This window comes from Zootoca vivipara, chromosome 14 (genome assembly GCF_963506605.1).
Source record: "Zootoca vivipara chromosome 14, rZooViv1.1, whole genome shotgun sequence".
Classification (NCBI taxonomy): Eukaryota; Metazoa; Chordata; class Lepidosauria; order Squamata; family Lacertidae; genus Zootoca; species Zootoca vivipara.
In genome coordinates this window covers 6,161,580-6,187,071 of record NC_083289.1, presented here as the reverse complement: position 1 = coordinate 6,187,071, position 25,492 = coordinate 6,161,580, and the positions used below count along the sequence as shown (strand labels likewise).

Below are 25,492 nucleotides of genomic sequence, written 5' to 3'. Positions count from 1 at the left end.
GGCTGGACTGTTATTTGAGGAAAAGTGATTTCCCCTCATCATGGTTTTCTTGCACTGATTTTCCCCAAGATGCCTGAAGATCTAGATTTTCTGACAATTTTATTCAGTGGATATGGTAATCTTCTCCACATTTCAGGACTGGGACTTGACTTCATACTGGTGTTTCTCAGAACTGAGAGTTGTTCATTACCATCATCACAAGGATACATAAAACTTGACTATTTGAAAAAATAAAAAATAAAATGCTGTCAATTCGCCAATGCAGCCAGCAGGACAAAGCATATACGAAGATCCCGATTTTTTTTTAAGGAACACACAGGTAACTTATGGCCGTCAAAACATTTTATAGGCAGGAGCATAAGATACTAATTATAAGTTTCTTGCTGCTACCCCCTTAATGCAGAGTGATCTTATCGAATGCTGGCAGTATCTTAAAGAACTGACATAGAAAGACAAACCTCTTTGCTTGACCTGAGGCCCCAGTAGACGAGAGACTTTTCTTCGAAGTATCCTTGTCTTTGTCTCCAGATTCTGCTTTCTTCGAGGTTTCTCGGGCTTCCTTCTTGACAGGATCCCCCTTCACGCAGTCTTCCTTCTTACCATCTTTATGGTTCTCTGTCATCTCATAATCCTTGCTTTCCTTCTCCAGGTTCGGTGCACTGGCATCTTGCCCGTCTTTTGGCTTATTCACTTCTGAATCTGTAATTTTCAGATTTTTACCTGTTTCTAGAAGGTCATCTCCATCAAAATCCAGAGTGATGGCATCTTCGGCCTGGACTGTAACCGATATGTTATCATCCTCAGCTTCTTTCACAGACACGTTAGCTTCCATCTCTTCCTGAGCAGAGTGATCAGCCTCAGCTAGGCTCTCTTCTGAAGGAAGAGGCTTAGATACTTCTTGTGTACCATCACCAGAACCTGCTTTATCTAAGAGGATTTAATAGGAATAAATATGGCAAAACAAGAAGTTTAAACATTTGCATATGTATAAGCTAGAAGAGAGGACCTAGAAAATACAAAGCCAGTTATTAGAACTGATGGAAGGTTGGGGTGGGGGGGAAGCATAAGGGGCATTAACATATAAAGCAATCCTTTACCCAGGAGCACTCATTCTTCATGGCAAACAAATTCTCTAGACATAAATACCAAAATAGAACAGGAGTTAGACAAAGGTTCCATCCAGCAGATACCTGTTCTTCAGTACAAGTATCTGGCTTCCAATGTTGGCATTAATGTGCAAAGAAGTTTTTCTTCATGACCAAATAGTGACTGCTTGTCAGTATATCTACACTTCAACTGACAAGTCTTTTTGTCTTCCAATATCCTTCTAATGGCTCATAGTTCAATAGACAAATCCTTCATAGCTGCATAACCACTGTCCTCTTTGTTCCAACTCTTGCTGTCAACCATGGTGAAGTCGTAGATGTCAGCTCTTCTTGTTCATGCACCAACTTAGGCCAAAGTTCAGAAAGGATGCGGAGTCTTCATCCTGTGTCCATGGGGTCAATACTCTCAGTTCTGTTAATAGTGTTTCCATCAGCATTCTTACTTTCCACAAAAGCTTCTGCCTTCGGATCCCTTCCAAACACCAAGTCTGTGGCTTACACCCACAAGTGCCCTTTCAGGATTTCCACTGTTATGCTTGAGTCACAATGATTCCATGTCCTTTAGTCCACAACATGCAAGGTCCTTAGCATGCTCTCCAGAAGTCTTCTTTAGCAAGAATGTGAAGCAAGGATGGGTCTCTGTAGCTTTTAAAGGCAATGCTGAATAGATGATTCCACTGTTACTTGTTCCAAAATTTCACGTTAGGCTGTAAAGCATGATGTGGCAATTGCCAATGTGTGGAAGCAGAATGTGGCCTGTAGTTCAAATGGCTTGCAAACTGCAGAATACGTAATATTCAAATGGCACCTATCTGTTACTGCAGTGCAAGAGAATGTATAGATATAAAGACTTACCGTACCCCCCACTCCCCCCAAAAAAGATTCAGATCCACGGAGTCTGGGATCTTTGTTCCATTAAAGGCATGTGGTGGTCATATGCATGTAACAACATCCACTGAAGTAACTGATAGGAACATGCACAATTTAAAAGCAGAAAAGCCAACAGAGAGCATGGATCCAACCATTCTTCATTGCAAAGGCACAGATATAGCCGAAATGCCTGAGAAGAGAACCAACTGGAGCAACTGCCATTTACAAAAGGCAACTTGAAGCATATTAGAACACTCAAAACTCTACTGAACTTCTAACATACCTCTCTCATTCTCTTCATCTCCATCCTGTAAAAAATAATAATAATCAAATAAGCATTCCAGATTGTGATTCAATTTAAACAGAGGTCAGTAAACTAATGGCAATCTAGAGGAACAAATTGAGGTACCTGTTCTAATAATGCAAAGACCCAATTAACAGGTATCTGCCCAGTTGAAATCTATTAAGCTTTACATTTATTCATTTTTCTTTACTCTTGCAGTAAGATTCTAAGCTAGTACTAGTAGATGGTTCGCACATTCCACTATTTCAAAGAATGATTTGTCCACAATACGGAAACTCCAAAAACATACTACGAGATCTAGGGTAGGCACTGCCATTTCACTTTTGACCATTATTCAGGAAGTCCTAAAATTTCCAGTGGAAGCCTTTTAAATGTCTTGTGTACGTAATCCAAGACCACACAACTCCACAAGATTTTGGTGACTGAGGTACAGCAACCCAAGAGACATCCTTCTCATTTATGAAATTCTCCTGCTCCCACACATTTCAATAGAACTAGTACAGTCAAACTTGCTAATGGTTCATCTCCCTTCCTTGTGGTGTCCCTTAAATAGCACCCCAAACCCTTGTTTCAAGGCAAGTTCACTTTCTTGCAGATGTCATTAAAAGTTGGTTCAGAGCAAGTACCTATAGTGAAGGCTGTTCTTTCACTACACAAGAAGGAAGAATCCATGTCCAGCAGTGGTGACTGTTAAGCAAAGCCAATGCAGGGCAATATTTTAAAAATAAAATAAAATGGGGGGGGCATAGGCACCAGTTTGCACAATGTGCTACACCAGACCCAGGGAGATCTTGGAATATTCTGGGAAGAGTTAAGTAATCAGGTTTGAGACAGTAAGATGCAAGCCATAATCTCATCAACAGTCCACAACACATGGTATGTATTTCAGTAGTTTTGTGGAATTAGACGACAGAGCCTAAGGTATAAAAAGCCTTTCTACAAAGCAACTAAACCTGACACTTTAGAGGTGGTCCCTATAGACCCCTTCTAGCTGAATTCAAATATAATCAGCTTTCTAATCAGGTTTAAGAAGGCAATTTAGAAACTTACATGACTAGCAGAAAAGCTTTCATCTTCTGTATCTCGAATATTGCTGGCCTAACATGAGGAAATAAACAAAAACACCCTAAGTAAGTTGGCTTACTTCAGAAGCAAGCAGATGCACTAACCAAGAACTTGAACTTTGAATGACAACTGCTTTTTACAAGTTGCCTTGGGTGTGGTTCACTCCAACTGGGGAGGTGCACAGTAACAAGGGACAGCTGGTAATGTTGCAACCCTCTGCTTAAGCAAGCTTTTCTACCTTGCCATAATTTCCTGCAGTGGAGCAGACCTGTCTAACAGAATGCCGACCAGCTGAACAAAGCTCATTGAGTTCTCTTTGTTTCATCTTCTGCACAGTTGTGGCTGGGCAACCAAAATTTCAGTTCTTGTAGACCCATCAAAACCACACCAAGTCCTTTCTGAGCTTACAAAGGGCAGTCTCCATTCCCAAGTACATTAAAGTTAATGAACAGTATTATTTGACAAGTCACAAAATGTCCATACATTGAGCTAATGTCAACAGTGCTATGCGAAGATTTCTCATTAATAAGGTCCTTCCATTAACCAGACAGCACCACAATACCCTGTAACAGGTCAGGAAGGCTTCTCTTTCCCACTCCAATCTCTGGAGACATATGGGGAAGCAAGGAGCTCCGTTTCTCCAGAAAAACTGTCACAAATGGTAAACACTCGCACTTGCAGTTAATGCACTTTTTTATACTACATTGTTGCCGCAAGAAGCAAAGGGAAATTAGATCTTAGCATCAAATGTGTCTGGAATTGATGGCCGATCATTTTCTAGCAATGTACTTAGTCCCAGCATCACTTGCAAACAAACATTCCTGCCAAAAGAAGAGTAGGGAAGATGACAAACAGAGAGGTTGTGTCTAATCAAATATGTGCTGGTTGTTACGATTGTTTAGCACAAAGAACTACAAGTTCTATAGCTTGATCAAAATTTGGGCAATTGTTTCCCATGGCAAAAATCCTATTTAGGGCTTTTATCTTCTTGCATGAGCAGATCGATGGAATTATTTTATTTTACTACTGTTCTCCCTTACTTTATTTAGCTAAAGAAAGTGTTCTTAACAGCTTGATTCTAAGCAGGCTTAGTCAGCTGTAAGTCTCACAGAGTTCCATGGCACTTACTCCCAAGTTAGTGGGAATAGGTTGGGGAAAGTTTCCCGCCGACTCATCTTGATCCCACCAACAACTTCATAAATGCCAACTCTTCTCATGTCCAATGAGAGTGATGGCATCACACAGAAGGGGCCTTGAAAGACAGATAAACAGAAACAAAGCGTGTTTTGCTGCACAGAACCCAAGCAACCATGAGTAATTCAGATGACACCTTCAGGCTAGTGCATAAGAGCTCCATTGGTTTAAACATTCACATTGCACAGAGGATGAGAGGAGGCAACAGATTAGCACATACACAAATGGAAACAAAACACTTGTTTCTGTTGCTTCCATCATTGCTCCTTCCTCAGGGAATGTGTTTCTTTCTTTCTCCACTTTGTTCATGGAGGAAAGGAGGTGCAATTTCTATCCCTTGGTCTGACTTTTGTATGAGGCAGCAACACCAACGAGGTGGATGTTGCTGTGGAAGAAGGGGCACTGACCCAAGACGGGACAGGCCCATTATGGAATCTTAATGGGACAAATTTTGAAAGGAAAGTCTAGATGCCATCCTAAAAATTTGTTTATATTGCAGTATACCTGGATTTCCAAGTCCTTCTCTGTCTGCTTTGAATGAGTTTTCTTCTTGTCTACACGAGGCACCGTTTTAGATTCCTCTCCATTTTCTGCGGATTCTTCCGACTCTTTCAATTCATCATTTCCATCCTGGTCACTTGCATCTTGAGCTTCCAGTTCACTCTCCTTTCAATAGGAGCAACACTTAAACTTAATATATCAGAAGGAAATTTCTTCTATCTTGAATTCAGTAGCCTTAAAACCTAGGATTCTAACTAAACATAACATCTCTTCATCAAATTCATGCTTCCTTGACAGATAACTTGCACAACAATACTTTATTACAGTTGATATGCAAGGTCTCATCTGTATACAGATGAAGGAAGCTGAGCTCAATGGGACGTATTAGTGATGACTTAACTCCCACTGAAATCAAAGGCAACCAATAGCACCTAACTTAGTCTGAATAACAATGAACTGCAAATTCAGTATCAAAGATACAGTCAAAATTGTTTAGAAGTGAGAATGAATTGGCAAAACTTAGGACTGGATCCCCAGTTTTATTTTTCATAGCAGAATTACCTTGACCATGGAATCGTCTTCCACTGAAGCATCACCACTTAATTCATCAGTTTCCTGCTTTTTACCTAAAAGACATGATATGCCAATGACAGGCTTGTATCTGCTCCATTTCAAGTGTTTCTCTCACCACAAGACTCAGGAAAGCCCTCAACGCATAAGGCACGCCAGAAAAACAAACATATAACCTAGCCCCTTACCCCAAGTAGAAACAAACCATAGCAACAACATACTGAATGCTGTAGGATGCCTTATTCACATTAAATTTTGGGGGGAGGTTGTGGTGCAGACAGAACTTAATCAACTTAATCTAAATCTATCCTGTGACAATCTAGATTGATAGTCTTCTGCAATTGCCTGCTATTAAGTAAAAGATTTGAATTGGTGAGCATCTCTGCCTCTCAGTTATGGAAATTCATCATTAACATCCCCTTCATGTGTTATTCTACTGCGTAGTGCGGCTGCATTACTGGCCCTAGGATCACGCAGTGCTACTTGGCCCTGCTTCACAGGAATCACAGAATACCCCCTTCTTGCAAGAAACAGATGGCTTGAACTTATATTCTCATATCACATTATCACTTGCGTATCTATACAACTCTCCTTGTTAGCCTAAGAAATCTTCCAAACAGGTATCATAAAGTACAGTAATACAAGGAGTTAAGAGTTCACAACAGCTGAGGGGTACATTTGCTGCCCCAGGTTAAGATTTGATGTCAACATCAGACAAATTAATCGGCCTTTTTTTTTTTGAAACTTCAAACATTCAAAACTAAAAAACGGGATGATATAAAAAATAAACATTTTAGATTTAAACTTAGTTTTGGTCATTCAACAAGTGTACAAAATATTAAGAAAATTGGATGACATGATATGGAGTAGCCATTTAAAATAAATGCATCTCAACCAACTTAATGCTTTTCATTTTTTTACTAACCAAACAACTACCACAGCCAAATATTCTAAGGGGTTTGTAAATTTAATGTACACCACTAAAAACGAAGAACAAGTAGTATTCACATGCCCCCACTAGTCACTGTTCCTGTGGGGTTAGAGCACACATACTACTAATGATGACTGAAACAAATGTTTCCAAAAGTGAAAAAATCCCAATGCTTAATTTTTCTATGGAGATTTCCCCCCCTAAATGCCAGTACAATATTAAGGAAACATGGCAGTTTCAGATTTTTTCAGAAAAGCCACTTCATTGAACACTATTCCTTGGAACTCAAGATGCCTGCCTTGAAAAGCACTCAATTTGTGCAAAAAACAGTGTTTGAATATCTTTATTTAGCTCAGTTGAGCAGAGAATCACATCACTCAATTTGATTTAGCAATGGGTGATTTATTTTTCAGCAGTTGTGCTTCCACAACTTCATAGAGTGGCCTGTAATTTTTTAACTGAGCGAAGTTCTTTTTAAAAAAACTTCTTGGTTTTCCCCTCATATACTACAAAACAAAATCTTTAGTAAATTTACTGAGCAAAGTTTTGTCTTTACTGCACAACATAAGCTACTTGTCTGACAGCTCTTTATGTTAAATTATATTTAAACTTTCATTGTTACAGAACTTGTGATGGGAAAAGCTGAAATTTTGCATAATTTATGGTACAACTTCCTGGAAATAAGGGAACATAATTTTTTTCCGCTCTTTAAAAACAGGCAACTCCCCAATGTCCTCTTCGGGCTCTGGAGAGGGTGTCCTCACGAGCTGGAGGCCCAGTGGGACTTTTTTGAGCTGCTCTGCTGATGTGTAGGGAAGCAGCTGCTGCTGGACAATAATAATGATAATGATAGTTGTTATTATTATTATTATTATTATTAATACTCTGCCCATCTGGCTGGGTCTCCCCAGCCACTCTGGGCAGCTTCCAACAGAAATATTAAAATACTGTACAATAATTTATTAAACATTAAAAGCTTCCCTAAACAGGGCTGCCTTCAGATGTCCTTTAAAAATATGGTAGTTGTTTTTCTCTTTGACATCTGGTGGGAGGGTGTTCCACAGGGCGGGTGCCACTACCGAGAAGGCCCTCTGCCTGGTTCCCTGTAACTTGGCTTCTCGCAGCAAGGGAACCACCAGAAGGCCCCCGGCACTGGACCTCAGTGTCCGGGCAGAACAATGGAGGTGGAGATGCTCCTTCAGGACTACCCTGCACACCAGCTGTTAGGTGGGAGGCGGAGCAGTCTCAACAAAGCCCTGCTACCTCTCTGGCTCGCTGGGAAACCACAGAGCCCAAAGAGTCCTCTTCGGGCTCTGGCTCCAAAGTCCTCATGACTCGTGAAGGGACTTTTCCCAGAGCTCGAAGACGAAGTCCCCTTTGGGCTCTGGGAAAAGTCTCTTCAGGGCCATGAGGACTCTCCAGTGTGTTCTCCACTTACATTCATGGGTGGGCCCAGCCAATTAGGTTGTTTGATAGCTGGCTGCAAAGTAACATTATTCATGAAGCATAAGCAGGGTTCAGAGGACACAGTACCAATGTTTTACTCGAAACCATATTATAAAGAAATATATTAATAACATTAAGAATAATCTATGCAACCTTTATTGATCTGCTGCTACATTCAGTTCTATTAATTGCAAGAGACTGTGCAAGAAATTTCAAATTGCCAACATTGACTACTATATAGACTTCTGTGATTGATTCAAGAACTATGCAGAAACACAAAAATGAGGGTCATAGTAGGTTTAAATGGTAGTATGATTGATGCCTGTAAAATGTCATGAGGAGTGAAAGCATGGTTGCATACTGGCTCCCATGGCTTTTAACTTTCTGGTAATTAGGAACAGAATGATCTCAATCTTGATGTAAGTAGATGATTTAGTGCGCCTCTCACTTTCCTGACTGGAACTCAAATATCTCCTGGAGGTGCTCACTAAATACTATAAACAGGAAAGCTTATCTATAAGTTACTATAAAACCAGGATTGTGATTTTGGAAAAGACAGACCTTGGTATAAATGATGTTTAGAGAAGCAAGCTATAGAACAAACTGCGTCATTTAGATACTTGGGTGTACTCTTTAGTGAAACTGTCTCTTTGAAGTGTGAAATGGAAAGTCCAAGCCTAGAAAACCATAGGGGCATTGATAAATGTTCTATTACAATAAGGGAGGGAAACTGACTGAACCTGCCCTAAAGATATTTGGTAGCAGTGCTTACTTAATGCCCTATAGCATTGAAATTTGTGGGTCTGTTTTAACTGCATTAAAGTTTTGGGAAATGTGCACAATATCCATATATAGAATCCAGGTGGTCAACCTGTGAGGCAAAAGCAGACCGCACCCAGTTAAAATATATTAAAAGAATCACTACTATGCCACGCGGGTGGTGCTGTGGGTTAAACCACAGAGCCTAGGGCTTGCCGATCAGAAGGTCGGTGGTTCGAATCCCTGTGACGGGGTGAGCTCCCGTTGCTCGGTTCCAGCTCCTGCCAACCTAGTTCGAAAGCATGTCAAAGTGCAAGTAGATAAATAGGTACCGCTCCGGCGGGAAGGTAAACGGCATTTCTGTGTACTGCTCTGTTTTGCCAGAAGCGGCTTTGTCATGCTGGCCACATGACCTGGAAGCTGCACACCAGCTCCCTCGGCCAATAACGCGAGATGAGCGCCACAATCGCCACGACTGGACCTAATGGTCAGGGGGTCCCTTTACCTTTACTATGCCAATGGAGTGTTTTCCTGTGCTGTGCTATATGGAATTGGGTGATAACAAACTCTGTCAAGATGTCTTAGACCAGGCATCCCCAAACAGCGGCCCTCCAGATGTTTTGGCCTACAACTCCTATGATCCCTAGCTAACAGGACCAGTGGTCAGGGAAGATGGGAATTGTAGTCCAAAACATCTGGAGGGCCGAAGTTTGGGGATGCCTGTTTTAGACTATTATTTTCCAGAACTGAGCTCTGCATTGACCTTGAATAACTGTCAATCAGTTTTAGAAACTGAGATGCAAAAACTATTCACCAAATGTCTTCTGGAACCTGGGTTGTGGGCACAAAAACAGAATGGTTAGTCACCATTCCCCCACCCCCAATGCAACAGCACTTTCTGTTTATTTTTTTGTAAAAAGAATTATTTGGTTCATTTTGCAATTTGTGGCATTGGGAGGGTTGTCATCTGACATAAAAAAAATGGGAAACATTAGTGGGTGATTTTCTTCTCTTGGGTAGGGAGACCCTCCTGGTCTTTGGCTTCTGGGAACAGGAGTTGGCTTATTGAGGTAAAATATGCTTCCTTTTGCAACTAGAAGCAGCACTTGTTCTCCTCTGTGCTGCCTGCGTTAAGCATGCAGCAACCTTCTCTAGAACCTGGAGGAAGGCTGGCTGGCTGGCTTGGCGGCCTGTTTTTTTGTGGGTTTTTTTGTATTGGAGCTCCCTAGCAGTCCTCAGAGCAAATTCAGTCAAAGATGTTCCCCTCAGCTCTCCTGCACAGGTAGTGGCAGAGCACGCGACCGGAAAGCTGAACTTGGTTGCTAGATGGCGGTCTTGAGTTGCAAAAAAAAAAAAAAAGACTAGCAACTGGTTAATTTCGAACACTGGTGTCAATTAAGAGATTGGCTCTTCTGGCTACAATCCAGACGGGACTTGTAACTAATTAGGAACACCATATTTCCTCCTTCGTACCCACTCCTGGCAGCAAAGCATTTCAGAGCTAGTTATCTGACCAAACTCTCACGTTTCTTAAGAAATGCCTTTATTGAGCTGTGTTTCCAAGTGATGCCAACTGCAACCTTGGGTGGCCACTACCATAACAAGGTCCTGTATGCAGAAATACTTTGTGGTGGAAGACATCACTCATTATCTGTTAGATTGCTCTTTATATAGAGATCCAGAAGATCACTTTCGGAAACCTTTGTTCTCACAAGCAAGCAGTTACATTCTGGCAGAAATGGTTGAGCTTCTTTTGAATGACAATAATGGAAGGGCCCTCTACACACTGGCAGCAAAAAAGTTGAGGAAAAATGTGTTTTAGATAAAATTGCTATAAGTTGTTTTGGTGATTCAGAGGTATAATCTGAAATCAAGTTACATTTAAGTTAGTTGGTACCTCTGGTATCTTTTCTCTCTTATATTGTAGATTTATGTTCTGTATGATTTTACAAATTTGTCATGGCCTTTGGCTAGAATAAACTTATGATGACAAATCAAATGCATTTAGAAGAATAATTTCAGTCAAAATTTTCAGCTGAACCACTAACTATATTGATAGCTGTGCTTTTTAAGTTAAGAAAAACAAGGCATAAATTTTAAATGTTGACTGAACCAAGAAAGGAAGAATGGCTACCACGCTGTATGCTGCTGGACTAGAACTCCCAGAAGCCCCAATTATGGCCAGGATGGCAAAAACTGGAGTTGGAGTCTGGTAACATCTGGAGATTAGCAAATTAGCAATTTGTACTATAAAGGAACAAAGGGCAGTGTAGTCGCAGGCTTCAAACAAACTGGTGTGATCAAGACAAGGATATCAATTAAATAGTATCTCAATAAATACCAGGATACCTTCTACTTGCAGAAAAGTATTTTAAAATTCAGTAGCAGATTCTTTAACTAACATCACCATTTTCATAAAGTTTACTTTCACAGAAGTTCTGACCTTTTCCTTTGGTTGGTTTCTTGTTTGGAGTATCAGCTGAGACAGCTATTTCAATATTATCTGGGTCCCCTCCTTCTTCTTCAATAGCCTAACAAAATGAAACACAGGCCTGGGTTATACAAACATTTTACTCATGAAGTACAATTTAGTTTCTGCACTGATACAATAAACATCATGTTAAGGGCATTTTGCAAAGGACAAAGTGTAATTCATATTGCATAGTTCTGGTGAGGTGCTTGATGAAGATCGTAATAACACTTTATATAATGAGAAGGCAACCCTGGGCTGCCTTGAATGATGGTCAGGGGTGCCGTGGGCAACACCAGCCTCAGTCCCTCTTTCCTTCCCTCTGATGCCCTCTCATCTCTCCGCCTCCCAAATTGTGTAGCTGTTTGTTGTAGCAGCCCTGGCTACAAGTTCTGCAGGCGAATGGTGCCTCTGGGGCTGGCCAGTGGGTGCTGATTGCTAGCAACAGAGGCAGCCTTGGAGTAAGCAAACAAGTGGGTGAGGGAGCCTACCTAGCCAGCCAGTACACCAGCCCTTGCTGTTGAGAACGGACAGACAAGTAGGAAGCCGGGCACGCAGGCAAGCACTGCTCTGGCCTTTCTTGTGCTTGCTGTGTGCAATGCCTGCCTGGGAGCTGAGTGCCTGTTGCAGGCCTAGCAATGCCCAAGGTAAGATAATGGCCTTGCGTTTGGCCAGTCTCCATTGGGCCACTAAGGCTGGGGGGCATCCTCTTCCTAGGCCTCTGTGGGGCATGGAGAATGGTGTGGTGAAGGATGTTTGAAATCGGAGGGTGGTGGTGGTGGTGGAGGATGGGTGACGGAGCACAGAGATCTGGGTGTGCTGTGAAGGATGCTTGAAATCAGGCAGGAGCACAGCAGAACCCATAGGAGAATTTGGCTCCTTGGGAAAACGGCTATCCCAGGGAAAGGGATTGTGGTGCCGAGGAGGCTAGCAAGCAATGCAAAGCAGGAACATGGCGCTCATCCCTCCCCTAACTTAGGGTGTGTGTGTGTTGTGTATTGCATCCTCTGCATCTCAACAGTGTGATGTAACACCAGCCAAACATCGCGATATGGCAATACATGTTGAAAAGCTGACATGGCCCAGCCTTATCTAGCAGTAAAGCAGGTGGATAAAAATCAATGATTATTTTTTTTAAAAAAAAATCTGTTTATTTTTAAAAATTTAAATTGGATTTTTTTATTTGAATTGGATTTTTTAAATAAAATGCTTTTGGATGAAAAATCTTTCTAAATATATTCTATTTAAGTTACATTATAGTCCAAAGGCTATTCATCAGAAAATAAAGATTTGCTTTAAGTTTTTCATGTGTGCTAAAACTCAGTCGGTGTTTTTTAAAAAAATGTTTAACCACATCAGTTAACAAACATGTACGTACACACACACACACACACATATATATATATACACACACACACATATACATATACATATATACACACACACACTGTATATAAATATAAAAATGTAGAAAGGGCATATGGGTGTGTGTCCACTTTTCACCGAAACCGCTTGACCGACTGCGTTCAAATTTTGACACATCACATGCCAATGTCCGAAGGACCTTAGAAAGTTACCTAAGACAGATGTCACACCTGCCCGTTAACCCCCCCAAAAAAAACCTGTTCCAGAACACACCACTCAGCCGAAAGTGCATGCTGGGGAAAAGAACGGAGAAGCAGCGTCTCCATTGGCTGCAGACAATCGGTGACATCACAAAATTCCACAGCAACCAACAGAAAACAGGCCTTTTGCAGCAACAAGGGCCAGCATTGCCCAGCCGCGAGAACTGACTAGGCCGCAGCATTGCCCAGCTGGGAAAACTGACTAGGCCGCAGCATTGCCCAGCTGCGAGAACTGACTAGGCCTCAGCATTGCCCAGGCAGGAAAACTGACACCATTGCTCAGCCGGGAGGACTGACTAGGCCGCAGCATTGTCCAGCTGGGAGAACTGACTAGGCTGCAGGCAACAACAAACTAAATATGGGCCTATTACAGGGCCGTGCCTTTGGGTAGGATAAATGTGTCGGGGAAGGGTGAGGGGATTTCACATAACATGCGTTGGTAGGGGAGTCTGGGTTGGGACAGGGCAAAATTTTACAGAACACGCGTACTGAGGGGAATGATTGTATACAAAATGAAGGGGGACTCTGAAGGGAGACTCTGAAGGTCCATTTAACAGAAAAAGCTCCATTTAATACAAAAACCCACAGCAACGCGTGGCAGGGCCAGCTAGTATGCTATAATGTTCTTGTTTGTTAAATACAGTGGTACCTCAGGTTACAGACGCTTCAGGTTACAGACTCCGCTACCCCAGAAATAGTATCTCGGGTTAAGAACTTTCTTCAGGATGAGAACAGAAATTGTGCGGCGGCGGCACAGGAGGCCCCATTAGCTAAAATGGTACCTCAGGTTAAGAACGGACCTCCAGAACGAATTAAGTTCTTAACCCAGGGTACCACTGTAGTTGTTTTCTTCACTTTTTCTCAGTTGCCATGCCAGATGTTTCCCTGATTTATTGGCATTAAAAAAAACCCTGTTTTGTTTTCTTAATTTTCCATGCTATTTCCTCATTAATTATCATGGAATATTGTGATTGTAATAATTTTATTGCCTGTTTTGCTGTTTATTTGGTGCTCTTATTAGTTCTTTTTCATTTTCTGCTATTTTGTATAAGATCTCTTTTTTCTTTCTTGTGTTCTTTTAAAATGAATTTTGTTGAATGAATAGGCCTCTCATCACCGCCTTGCTAGCGTCCCAGACTATTTGAGGTTTGGTTCCTTTATTTAAATTTTGTTCAAAATACTCTCTTATTGTCTTTTCCAGGAAAACTTTGTCATCCAATATTTCTTCATTCAGTCTCCACCAAAAGGTGGACTGAGTGTCTTTTTGTATTTCCATAATTATAGAATTATGGTCTGACAATGTTCTTGGATCTATTTCATTTTTTTTAAATTCTTGGCTCCAATTCCTTAGAGACCCAATCCACATCTAGTCTGGCCCTGCTTCCATGAACATGAAAGAAAAAAGTGAAATGTTTTTCGAACGGGTGCTTAACTCTCCATATATCCGTCAACTTCAGTAATTCTGTCATTTCAAAAAAGGTTTTAGGGTGTCTACCTTCTTTCATGTCTTTTTTCCTGATCCTTCTCTAATGATGGGACTCCATTAAGATCCTCATCATTATTATCTTCTCATCTGCAAAATCTAGTAATTCTGTCTCTAACTCTTGGAAAATTTTGATTTATTTTCATTTGGGGCATATATTCCTACCAAGACCATTTTTTCTCTTTGAATTTTAATTTTGAATCCTTATCCTAATGGTCACTAAACTATAATTCACCCATTTTACTGCTGCCACAACCTGGATCAACTTCTTAATTGAGCTATCCACTATAAACCTAAGATCTCATTCTTGGTCAGTCACCGCAAGCTCAGACCTCAACAGCATATATGTAATGTTAGAATATTTGCCCCAGCATTACATTTGTTAACACTGGACCAGATTAAACCATTCATCCAGTTTGAAGAGATCCTTTTGGCGTGCCTTACAGCCTCTTTTAGTTGAAAACTACACCAAACAACATGGTGTCATCTCCAAGAAGGGTTAGAAAGATGCTCTGTCTCATGCTGCAGACTTAGGTTCAAAAAGCAGACGACAACACATCCAGTAAATATCAGTCACAAATGGGCAGGACCAGAACAAAGAATTAGACCAGAATGGGTTTCTTTTTTTCAAAATACAGTAGAAACACTTACACCAGGGGTCCCCAGACTTATCGCGCGGCGGGCCGGTGCCCGCCGCGCCGACCGCGCGGTGGGCCGGAGGGCAGGGGAGTGCGCGCGCAGCGGGCCGGAGGGCGGGGGAGTGCGCGCCCGTGCGCATGCGCACATGCACACGGGCAGGAAAAAAATCGCCGAAAATCGCTTGTGCGCATGCGTATGGGCCTCCCCCGACCCGGAAGTGCACCAGAAATGACCTCTTCCGGGTCGGGAGAGGCCCATACGCATGCGCACAAAGGATTTTCGGCGATTTTTTGCCGATTTTTTAGATCGCCGCTGCGCCGCGCGCCGTGAGAGCGGGCGGCGGCAGCGGGCGGCGGGGCTCGTCGCGGGCCGGATTGGAAGGCCGATTGGGCCGCATCCGGCCCGGGGGCCGTAGTTTGGGGACCCCTGACTTACACTGTTCCCTGCATACCAGATACACCACCAGATACCCAAAATCAAACTTCAGAACGGGCAGGTACACAGGTAGGACGTCCCCACCACCAGCAAAAAAACCCCTCCTTTTTGTCATGATTTCCAGTTTGCTCTCCCCACCCCCGTGCTCAACCAGCATTCCTAGAAAAAAACGATGTAGCAGAATCCAAATAAAGGGAGCAAACCTTTATTTTTCCAGGCAAGCCAGCAAAAATACTATGAGAAGAAATGAAAAGCAATGGGAGAAAAGCGGCATTGCTTTACTGTAGGGTGGATTTGATTTAAATCAAATCGATTTAAATCAAATCGATTTAAATCACTAGTCAGTAAGTCTTGATTTAAATCACTGGTCAGTAAAACTTGATTTAAGTCATATTTTTTTTTACAGAGACTCATTCTTGCTGGTATAATCTTAATATTTACAAACAGATGAAAGTTTCATTTTTGGAATAATAAATTTTCAGAGTAGTTTCACAGTTATATCAAAAATTACTGATTTGATTATACTACTCTACGTGGGGCTACCTTTGAAGGTGACCCAGAAACTACAACTAATCCAGAATGCGGCAGCTAGACTGGTGACTGGGAGCAGCTGCCGAGACCACATAACACCGGTCCTGAAAGACCTACATTGGCTCCCAGTGCATTTCCGAGCACAATTCAAAGTGTTGGTGTTGACCTTTAAAGCCCTAAACGGCCTCGTTCCAGTATACCTGAAGGACCGTCTCCACCCCCATCGTTCTGCCCAGACACTGAGGTCCAGCTCCGAGGGCCTTCTGGCGGTTCCCTCACTACGAGAAGCCAAGTTACAGGGAACCAGGCAGAGGGCCTTCTCGGTAGTGGCACCCACCCTGTGGAATGCCCTCCCACTAGAGGTCAAAGAGAACAACAATTACCAGACCTTTAGAAGGCATCTCAAGGCAGCCCTGTTTAGGGAAGCTTTTAATGTTTGATGGATTTCTGTATTTTAGAATTTCTGTTTTGTTGGAAGCCGCCCAGAGTGGCTGGGGGAACCTGGCCAGATGGGCGGGGTATAAATAATAAATTATTATTATTATTATTATTATTATTACTAATAGAAATACATAGACAGATAATTATGAAATTATGGTGAGGTTTAATAAGTTAACTGTTTATATTTGGACAACTTTTCTGCTGTACTTGGAAGGAGAAAAGTAATCATTTCCTTAATAACCATTTAAAAAACTTACTGTACAAAGGAGAAAATTATAAGACAGGAGTTGAATGGCAATGAGATACAAAAATAAAAAATCCTGCATTGCAGGGGGTTGGACAAAACGACCCTTGGGGTCCCTTCCCCAGCCAGCTTAAATGTATGTTCATTAAGTGGTGAGATCAAAAATTGGAGAAGTTATTTTTTTGGGAGGGGGGGTGCAGATATCACTCCTTGGCAAGGGTGCAAACGACCCTAGGTACTGTACACCTTTGTCACTGAGTTCAATGTGACTTAAGCTGCCTAACCATGTGCGGGTTTCTCTCCTTCTCCAGTTTCTCCTGCAAAGTATCCTTGGATTTCATTCCAATGAAAATATATAAAGGGGTAACTGAGAGACCTCATGGATTGACTGCTACAGAAATTTTATTGAACAGGATCATACCAGCATCATCACAAGAAATTTAAATGTCCCTGGGATGAGTTAGGTGTTTTTGTCAAGATATGTAGCTTTATAACATGATTTCTTAAGATCAAATTTTACTATGCTGTAAACTACGCTATACTGAGCTTCCTCCTATGAGAGGAAAAGTAGCACAGAATGACAATAATAATGATGATAATTAAATAATACAAGCACAGCATGTTTTCCCTTAAAGCCCCAGTCTGCATGGCCAATCATCAAGAATGATGGTCACAGCCTCCCCCCCCCCAAGTAGTATTTGGATATTTTACTTGTATTTTGTACTCAAATTAAAAACTTTGGAATTGCCAAGGTTGCCTAAAATTTATTTGCAAATGGCAACCATGTAGTGTTACCAAATAAACTATTAAGTATTTTTTTTACCGTGGAAAAATAAAGCTCTGGAAATTGCTCCTTTGATAAAATCTTCCACCCACATCACTGCTTAGAAGTGAACGAGACTTCTGAATGAACATGAACAAGACTGAGCAGACCGACTACCATAATTGTGCCGAGAGTCTGTTATGCATGGATATGAGACCCAGGTACAGTCCAAGCAATTCCACAGGTACAGGATAGCTGCACACGTCATGCAGCAGCCCTGTTAGTCCCAGTAGATTCTCTGCAACTAAATGATGACACCTGTGCCCAACAAAGTTAAACCAATCTAGTACGTACTTGAAACAATTGTAGTCCTGGGCGGAAAATAAATGCGTGGGATGAGCAGGGGGGAGGGGGACTAAATCTCCTGGCCATACCCAACACATTTAATCTGGTATTTTAATCACAGTTTATTCATGTTCATCTTGAAAACAATATATGATCTGTGTTCAAAGGTGAGGGGCAAGTCACTGAGTTTCAGCTCACACCTGTAACATGTTGATTATGCCATACAGACAGCATACAAGGACATTTTCTGTAGAGGTGTCATGGTTGTGGAATGCCATCGTTATGGCTGGCACAAATTCTTTTTTCATTGCTAGCTAAAAGTATTATTTGTTTGCACAGGTTTTGTTAAGCAGGAGGGTTATTTCTGACTTTCTTTTGATTCTTGTTTTACTAATGCTTAGGTGTTGGTTTTGCCTACCCTGTGATTAGACTAAGCTGTCTATCTGCAATTTTAATTTGTTTTACTGTACACCACTCTGAGATTGCCCATCAATGAAGAATGGGTTAAAAGTGTTCTTAAATAAATCAATGAATCTAACACTCAACCTATGGAGCTGCCCTTGTTCTGTGCCTTGGGCAAAAGAACTGAGACTCGGGAATTATGACATCTGCAAGTAGGGTAACAACTGTGAAGAAATGGGGGTACAGCAGTACAGGATTCAACAGTTTGCAAATTAAAAATCGGTCAAGAAAACATTAACAGCAATTAGTGATTAACAGAACTTTCACTACATATGCCTTCAGGTACAAGAAACAACTTGTAGCAGGATAACTGTCATGGAGACAAACCTGTGATTTTCTTAAATATGCCAAGGGTTGAAGATATAACCTGATTATTTAGGAAGCCCCCAACATTTATAAGTGCTGTACGAACATTAAACTACAATAGGCCTTTGAGAACCTAACAAACAAGATTTTACTTTATTTCAAATATTTAACAACCCTTCGTTAAAAAATTCCATAGTGGTGTAAAGGTAAAGGGACCCCTGACCATTAGGTCCAGTCGCAGACGACTCTGGGGTTGCGGCGCTCATCTCGCTTTATTGGTCAAGGGAGCGGCAGCGTACAGCTTCCGGGTCATGTGGCCAGCATGACAAAGCCGCTTCTCGCGAACCAGAGCAGCACACGGAAACACCGTTTACCTTCCCGCTGTAGTAGTACCTATTTATCTACTTGCACTTTTATGTGCTTTCGAACTGCACTGCAAGATTGGCAGGAGCAGGGACCGAGCAACAGGAGCTCAGCCCATCCCGGGGATTTGAACCGCCGACCTTCTGATCGGCAAGCCCTAAGCTCTGTGGTTTAACCCACAGCGCCACCCATGTCCCCCATAATGGTGTAGAAAGAGTAAATAAATTTCATTCAATATAAAAATCCATTTTAAAACCAAAAGCAAATCTAATAACATTCAATAAAACAAAACAAAATATCCCATCTAATCTAAAATGCCCGAGCATATAGAAATGTTTTCATATGGTGTCTAAAAAAAATCTGGGATACCACTAGAGAAAACATCACTCTCGTTTGTGATTCTCTATTGTAGAATCATGGTGAAAGCAGGAACTTGGAGCAGGCCTCTTCTCAAGATATGGGCAAGCTGGTACAGTATGTGAAAAGGTGCTGCTTCATGAATTTGTGTCCCAGATCTTTTAAAGTTTTAAAAGTTAAAGACCATGAACACCTTAAGCGAAACCCAGAAGTGATAAGGCAGCCAATGCAGAACTTTCAAAATAAGTGTGGTATGAACAACATTTACTGAATTATAAATGCACAGCCATATGCGATTATTCTCAGGAGACAACATGGAATAATGGTTTGACAAGTCAGACCAGCCAGGTTCAAATCCTCACTTAGCCATCAAGTTCACTGGAAGAGCTTGAGCCAGTCATTAACTGCTGGTCTGATTCACCTCACAAGGGTTGTTGTGCGGAGCAAATTTTTTGGGGGGGGGCGGGGCGGAGAGACCACCACTATGCAGAAAACGAAGATGCATCGTGACTTAGCTGAGCACAAACTCAACTCCACACATGCCCTCTCTCCTTCGCTGACTGTTGAGGGTTTCCCGCCTCCTTCCTTCACTTTCAATTTTACCTATTTGTTTTATTAAGCACATTTTTTATCGGCTGCCCTATAATAGATCTCAAGGCAGGATCCAGAACAGCCATTGCCACAGAACCGCCTACAAATAGATCTCTCGAAATAGTTTTTTTAAAAGCCCTATCAAACCCTACGGCGTCCCCAAAGCGAGAAATGCGCTATCAGCCTGCAAATGCGGGGACAAACGAAGAAAAGCCTTCACGGGACGCGGGAAAACCTTCCGCCCGCCGCCTGCAGCGCTGCCCCGTTGGAAGGCGGTTAGGAGGGATCGGAAGGACGCCGAGCGCCGAAGAGAGGGAGAGGGCGGGGAGGGAAGGCTAACCGGGCGCTCACGGAGGCCCCGCGTCCTACCCGCTCCCTCGAGGCCAGGTCGGCGCTTGGCTGCAGGGCCCGCGGCCTACCCCGCTCCTCCTCACCTGCTTGAGGCGAGCGATGAGGACGGTCTTGACGCCGGCCACGTCCAGGTTGCGGCGCTTCAGCTCCGACTTGAGGTCGATAACACGCAGCTCCGTGATTTTCTTGCTTTCCATCGGCGTCTGGTTGGGGCCCGGGGCGCCGCTGGCCGAAGAGGCGGAGGAGGAAGAAGAGGCGGCAGTAGCCGAGGGGGATGGGGAGGCGAAGGAGGAGGCGGCGGCCCCAGACGGCGCAGCGGCCATTTTGCTGTCGCTTCTGCAGCTCGCACAATGCAGCGCCCCTCCCCCTCAGCCACAGAATGAGCCAGGCCGGCCCTCGAGAGCGCACGCGCACTCCTCTCGCCTCCTCGCCTATTGGCGAGTAGCGGTCAGGAAGGACCCGGATGCAAGAGGAGGCTCTGAGACACCGAGGCTGCGTAGCGGGCGGACATGCGGGGCGGGCGAGCGGGCCGTGCACGAGTCTGAGCGCATGCGTGTAACTGGATGGAGCATTGTCTTCTGCTGCGCCTTTTCTCTCGCACGCCGCGAGTGGCGTCTTCCAAGCATGTGGATTGGTTAGTTGGACTGCCTGAAGGCAGGAGCCTGAACTTTATTGGAAGAGAGAGAAAGGGAAGCGGGGCTTATTGTGGAGGGGGCGGGGCGTTTGAGCGTTCAAAAATGCTGTTGGAGTTCAGTTGCCATTAGGCCAGGCAGCCTGACTATAGGCAGGAGTGATGGGAGATAAGTGGAGCCCCAGGTCTCCCACCTCGGCTGATTCCATCAGACTGCTTCCAGTCTGATAATAGTCCTTATAAGGACTATTATTACTTAACTTTAAGAATTGAGTTTGCTTTTGTTTTTTATCCTTCTTTGTGCTCCCCCCCTTTTGTGCCTTGACTTTTATTTATTGTTTCATTTATTGTTCATTTATTTCATAAAATTTATGCGCTGCTTGATTGCAAAAACAAACCTCAATGCGGTTTATGAAAAGAGAGAGCAATAGAACAGAAAAATTCACAATCCTACTTTAAAATGTGCAAAAATTAAAATACTAAAACAGATTTAAATTACCTCAACTTTCTAAGCATCTGGGTAGGCATGTCTAAAGAAGAATGTTTTCCACAGGTGCCAAAAAGAGTACAGTGCTTAATCTCAATGGGCTTATGGCAGGGGTCAGCAAATTTTTTCAGCAGGGGGCCAGTCCACCAAGGTCTCACACCTTGTGGGGGGCCGGACTATATTTTTTTGGGGGGGGGAATTCGTATGCCCCACAAATAACCCAGAGATGCATTTTAAATAAAAGGACGCTTTCTACTCATGTAAAAACACGCTGATTCCCGGACTGTCCGCGGGCCAGATTTAGAAGGCGATTGGGCCTGATCCAGCCCCCAGGGTCTTAGTTTGCCTAACCATGGCTTGCTTACAGGATTATAAACCCTGCAGGTAAGGATGATCAATCTATTGTTTCAATTGATCAAACTGTGTGTAAGCTGGAAGCCTTTTTTGGCAAGAAGCAGAACACAAATGATAGAACAAATACAGTAATATATGCAGGTATGTAATGTGTGAATACGTAGATACAAACAGGCACACACTCATTACACCAAGGATGGACAGACTTCAGGATTGTGGGATCTACAAGAACCCTGAGATCCTCTGCCTTGGGGGATCTTTTTCAGCCCTGGGGGTTGCAATTGCTGACAGGCAGCCTTCTGGGGTCTGCATCCTACAAGTAGGTAGGACCAAAGGCAAAAGGGAAGAGGACAAATAGTACGGTAGGTTCCAGTACAGACACACAAAGGTCAGAGGCTCTGCATCACTCCCTTATTTATCCTCATCTCCTCTCCTCACCCTTCAAGGCAAGGAAGAGACGTTATCACAGACTAAGGCCACATTCCTGCCAAACCAAAGCACTCAAATAAGGTGTGGAGCAAGGCCACAATTTCACCGCACATTTAAAGCACTATGACACCACTTTCAAATTTAGTGAGAGCTGTACTTAAGCATACAGGATAAAGCCTTGCACAGCTTAAATCCTAAGTGAGCCATACACATTTTTAACTTTGATTTAAAGCAACAATAAATGAATATCTCACGACTGTATTATAAAAACCACACACCAGAAAGTATAAATTATTTATTCTTCTACATTATTATTATGTAAATTTTAATAGGTGTCTAAATAATTCCTATCCAGATTATGGCAGTTATTTGTATTTGATCGCCAGCTGATCCACAACTTTAAAGTGGGGACCCATTTCTTAATTTTTTAACATATGTTTGTATGGTGGTAGAACTACTGTTATGACTCACCTTAGAACAGACCATGACCCACTAGTAGGCCTTAATCCACCATCTGAAAACCAAGTACATTTACTGTAATCCAAATTATTTGTTCACAATATTCTTTTCTCTTTGAAGATAGTTTTGATGAAGCTTGCATTTATTTTTTTTACCAAATTTTAATTTTTTGAGCGGACTTCCCATGCTCTAAGGTTGGGGGGTTGTAATAATTAAGCTTGCATTTTTATATAAATTGTAATCAAGACAACATGAAAGACAGGCGATAGTGATTAGGAATATACTGCACCGTATTATTATAGGAAGATTTAAAAAGGGCCAATTGTTGATATGTATATAGTGTTTTTTTATGGAAAATCCCATGCTTGCGTGATAGCAGATTGGCTGAGCCAATGTAATTTTCATAGGTGATCATTATTTCTATAAACCATAACGGTGACAAGGCTTGCTATTAAAATATATTAAAAGATCACCAGTGTCAAAGCAATGATTCTTCAACATCAACTTCGTTGCACTGGTCATGTTGTGCGGATGCCTGATGATCGTCTTCCAAAGCAAACTATTCCGAACTTAAACATGGAAAGCGTAATGCTGGTGGTCAACAAAAGAGGTTTAAAGACTGTCTCAAGGCAAATCTTTTAAAAAAAATAGTATAAACACTGTCATATGGGAAACACTGGCCTGCGAGCGCTCCAGTTGGAGAACAGCCTTTACCAAGGGTGTCATGGGCTTTGAAGACACTCAAACTCAGGACGCTAGGAGAAACATGCTAAGAGGAAGGAAGGCCCACACCGTGATCATCTCCTGCCTGGAAACCAGTGGGGACTGGAAGGACATGTGGATCCAGATTTGGCCTTCACAGTCACTTACAGACTCATTGTCGGGCGTAGAAAGAGGGGGGGTGATAGGGGCGCTTCGCCCTGGGCAGCGCGATCCCGAGGGTGCCATTGCGGCTGCTCCCCCCATGCTGTGTGCCCCCCCGCCCGCGGGCGGCGCGCCACGCCCCCAGAACGTGCACCATGCCCCCTTGGGCTGTGCCACACCACGCCTCCATACTGTGCACCACACCCCCAGAACGTGCACCAGCCCTGCCCCACCTGCTCTCCGCCCCCAGTGCCGGAGCATGAAGCTCTGCCTCTGCTCATTGTTTAAACTGTTTTTTTTGGAAGACAATCTTACTCAGCTACCAGTGATCGCCAAAGAATAATTAAAATATAATCAGTTTTATGATGCTATATGATGATGTACTAATACATTCTGCATTGTGTAAGAGAATTAATACTTGTTTAGTAAATCTAAACAACTTTTCAACAACCTGGATTGGTTTGTAAACCTTTGGATGGATTGCAGGAAGGGAAAACAATGACAACATATTAAAACAATATTAACTGTCAAATCACTGCATTCTGTGGACCAGGCAAAAAGACACATTTTCAGTTGGAACCTAAAACAAAGCAAAGTTTGTGCCAACTGAATTTATAAGGAGGGGAGGAGTGTGTTCCATACCCTCCAATATTTCTCAAATGAAAATAGGGATGTCTTATTCAGCAATCATAATAATGATAATAATATTTATACCATCACTCTGGGCGGCTTCCAACATCTATCATAATGAAACATTAAACATGTAAAAACTTCCCTATACAGGGTTGCATTCAGATGTCTTCTCAAGGTTGTGTAGTTACTTCCTTGGCTCGGGGGTTGCATGACTCCATTCCGTTCAACATTTCGATGGAAATAGGGACATCCTAAGGCAGGCATCCCCAAATTGCGGCCCTCCAGATGTTTTGGCCTACAACTCCCATGATCCCTAGCTAACAGGACCAGTGGTCAGGGAAGATGGGAATTGTAGTCCAAAACATCTGGAGGGCTGAAGTTTGGGGATGCCTGTCCTAAGGAAAAGCGAGGAATGTGGGTGGCGCTGTGGGTTAAACCACAGAGCCTAGGGCTTGCCGATCAGAAGGTCGGCGGTTCAAATCCACGCGATGGGGTGAGCTCCCGTTGCTTGGTCCCAGCTCCTGCCAACCTAGCAGTTCGAAAGCACGTCAAAGTGCAAGTAGATACTGTAAATATGTACCACTACAGCGGGAAGGTAAACGGCATTTCCATGTGCTGCTCTGGTTTGCCAGAAGCGGCTTTGTCACATGACCTGGAAGCTGTACGCCGGCTCCCTCGGTCAATAACGCGAGATGAGTGCCACAACCCCAGAGTTGGTCACGACCAGACCTAATGGTCTGGGGTCCCTTTACCTTTAAGGAAAAGCAGGACATTCCGGGGCGGCTTCTGAAATTCCAGGACTGTCCCTGGAAAATAGAGACACTTGAAGGGTCTGGTGATCCATAAATGGGGTGCTACAGGTGAGAAGGGTCACTCTGGGACAGTGTTTCTCAACCTTTTTTGGGCCACGGCACACTTGTTCCGTGAAAAAAATCACGAGACACACCACCATTTAAAAAGTTAAAAAGTTTAACTCTGTGCCGCCCTATATTATAATTATGACTGTAAGAAACACTTGCCAAATATTGCTTTCCGGTGGGTCAGTGCTGTGTATTGGCGGCCGCCAGGCACGTGACAATGCAAATCGCCCTTCTCGTTGCCGCACGTCACGGCACACCATCCAGCGTCTCGCGGCACACTAGTGTGCCACGGAACAGCGGTTGAGAAACGCTGCTCTGGGAGATGGCTCCTTGCACTTCCCTTACGGATGGCCCTATAAGAAAAGCCTCTCCAGCTCAGCATTGCTAAGCTACAGCAAAGGGCGCACTTGCAAATATTCTTTGAACTGCCACCTTGGCTAAAGAACCCTTTGGTTCACTTCAGAGCACCTGAAGGAGGCAGTAGCCAAAACCTTTTGCTATAAGAATTGAAAATCATTAATTTGGTATAGTAAATACATGATTGATTAAAAGTCAGGTTATATAATGTATGTATATTCAATGTTATGTTTATAATTTGTGAAAGAGAGAAGAAAATTAAAACG

At 42.9% G+C, this 25,492-nt stretch overlaps 1 protein-coding gene across 2 annotated transcripts in view; it reads right to left on the bottom strand.

Annotated features, from left to right (window-relative positions):
• SLTM (SAFB like transcription modulator) overlaps positions 1–20,524 on the bottom strand; it is a 43,787-nt gene extending 23,263 nt beyond the window's left edge. Inside the window, exons 1-7 of one of the 2 annotated variants that reach the window (XM_035130871.2) lie at positions 20,236–20,523; positions 11,190–11,277; positions 5,602–5,666; positions 5,044–5,205; positions 3,331–3,378; positions 2,260–2,284; positions 459–927 (exon numbers count right to left, since the gene is read on the bottom strand). In XM_035130871.2, coding sequence (XP_034986762.1) covers positions 459–927; positions 2,260–2,284; positions 3,331–3,378; positions 5,044–5,205; positions 5,602–5,666; positions 11,190–11,277; positions 20,236–20,475 — 1,097 coding nt within the window. In that variant the 5' untranslated portion in view covers positions 20,476–20,523. Of the gene's footprint in view, positions 1–458; positions 928–2,259; positions 2,285–3,330; positions 3,379–5,043; positions 5,206–5,601; positions 5,667–11,189; positions 11,278–20,235 lie in introns of both variants that reach the window. The other variant, XM_035130872.2, reaches the window with a different exon arrangement.
• Between the last annotated feature and the right edge of the window lie 4,968 nt (positions 20,525–25,492).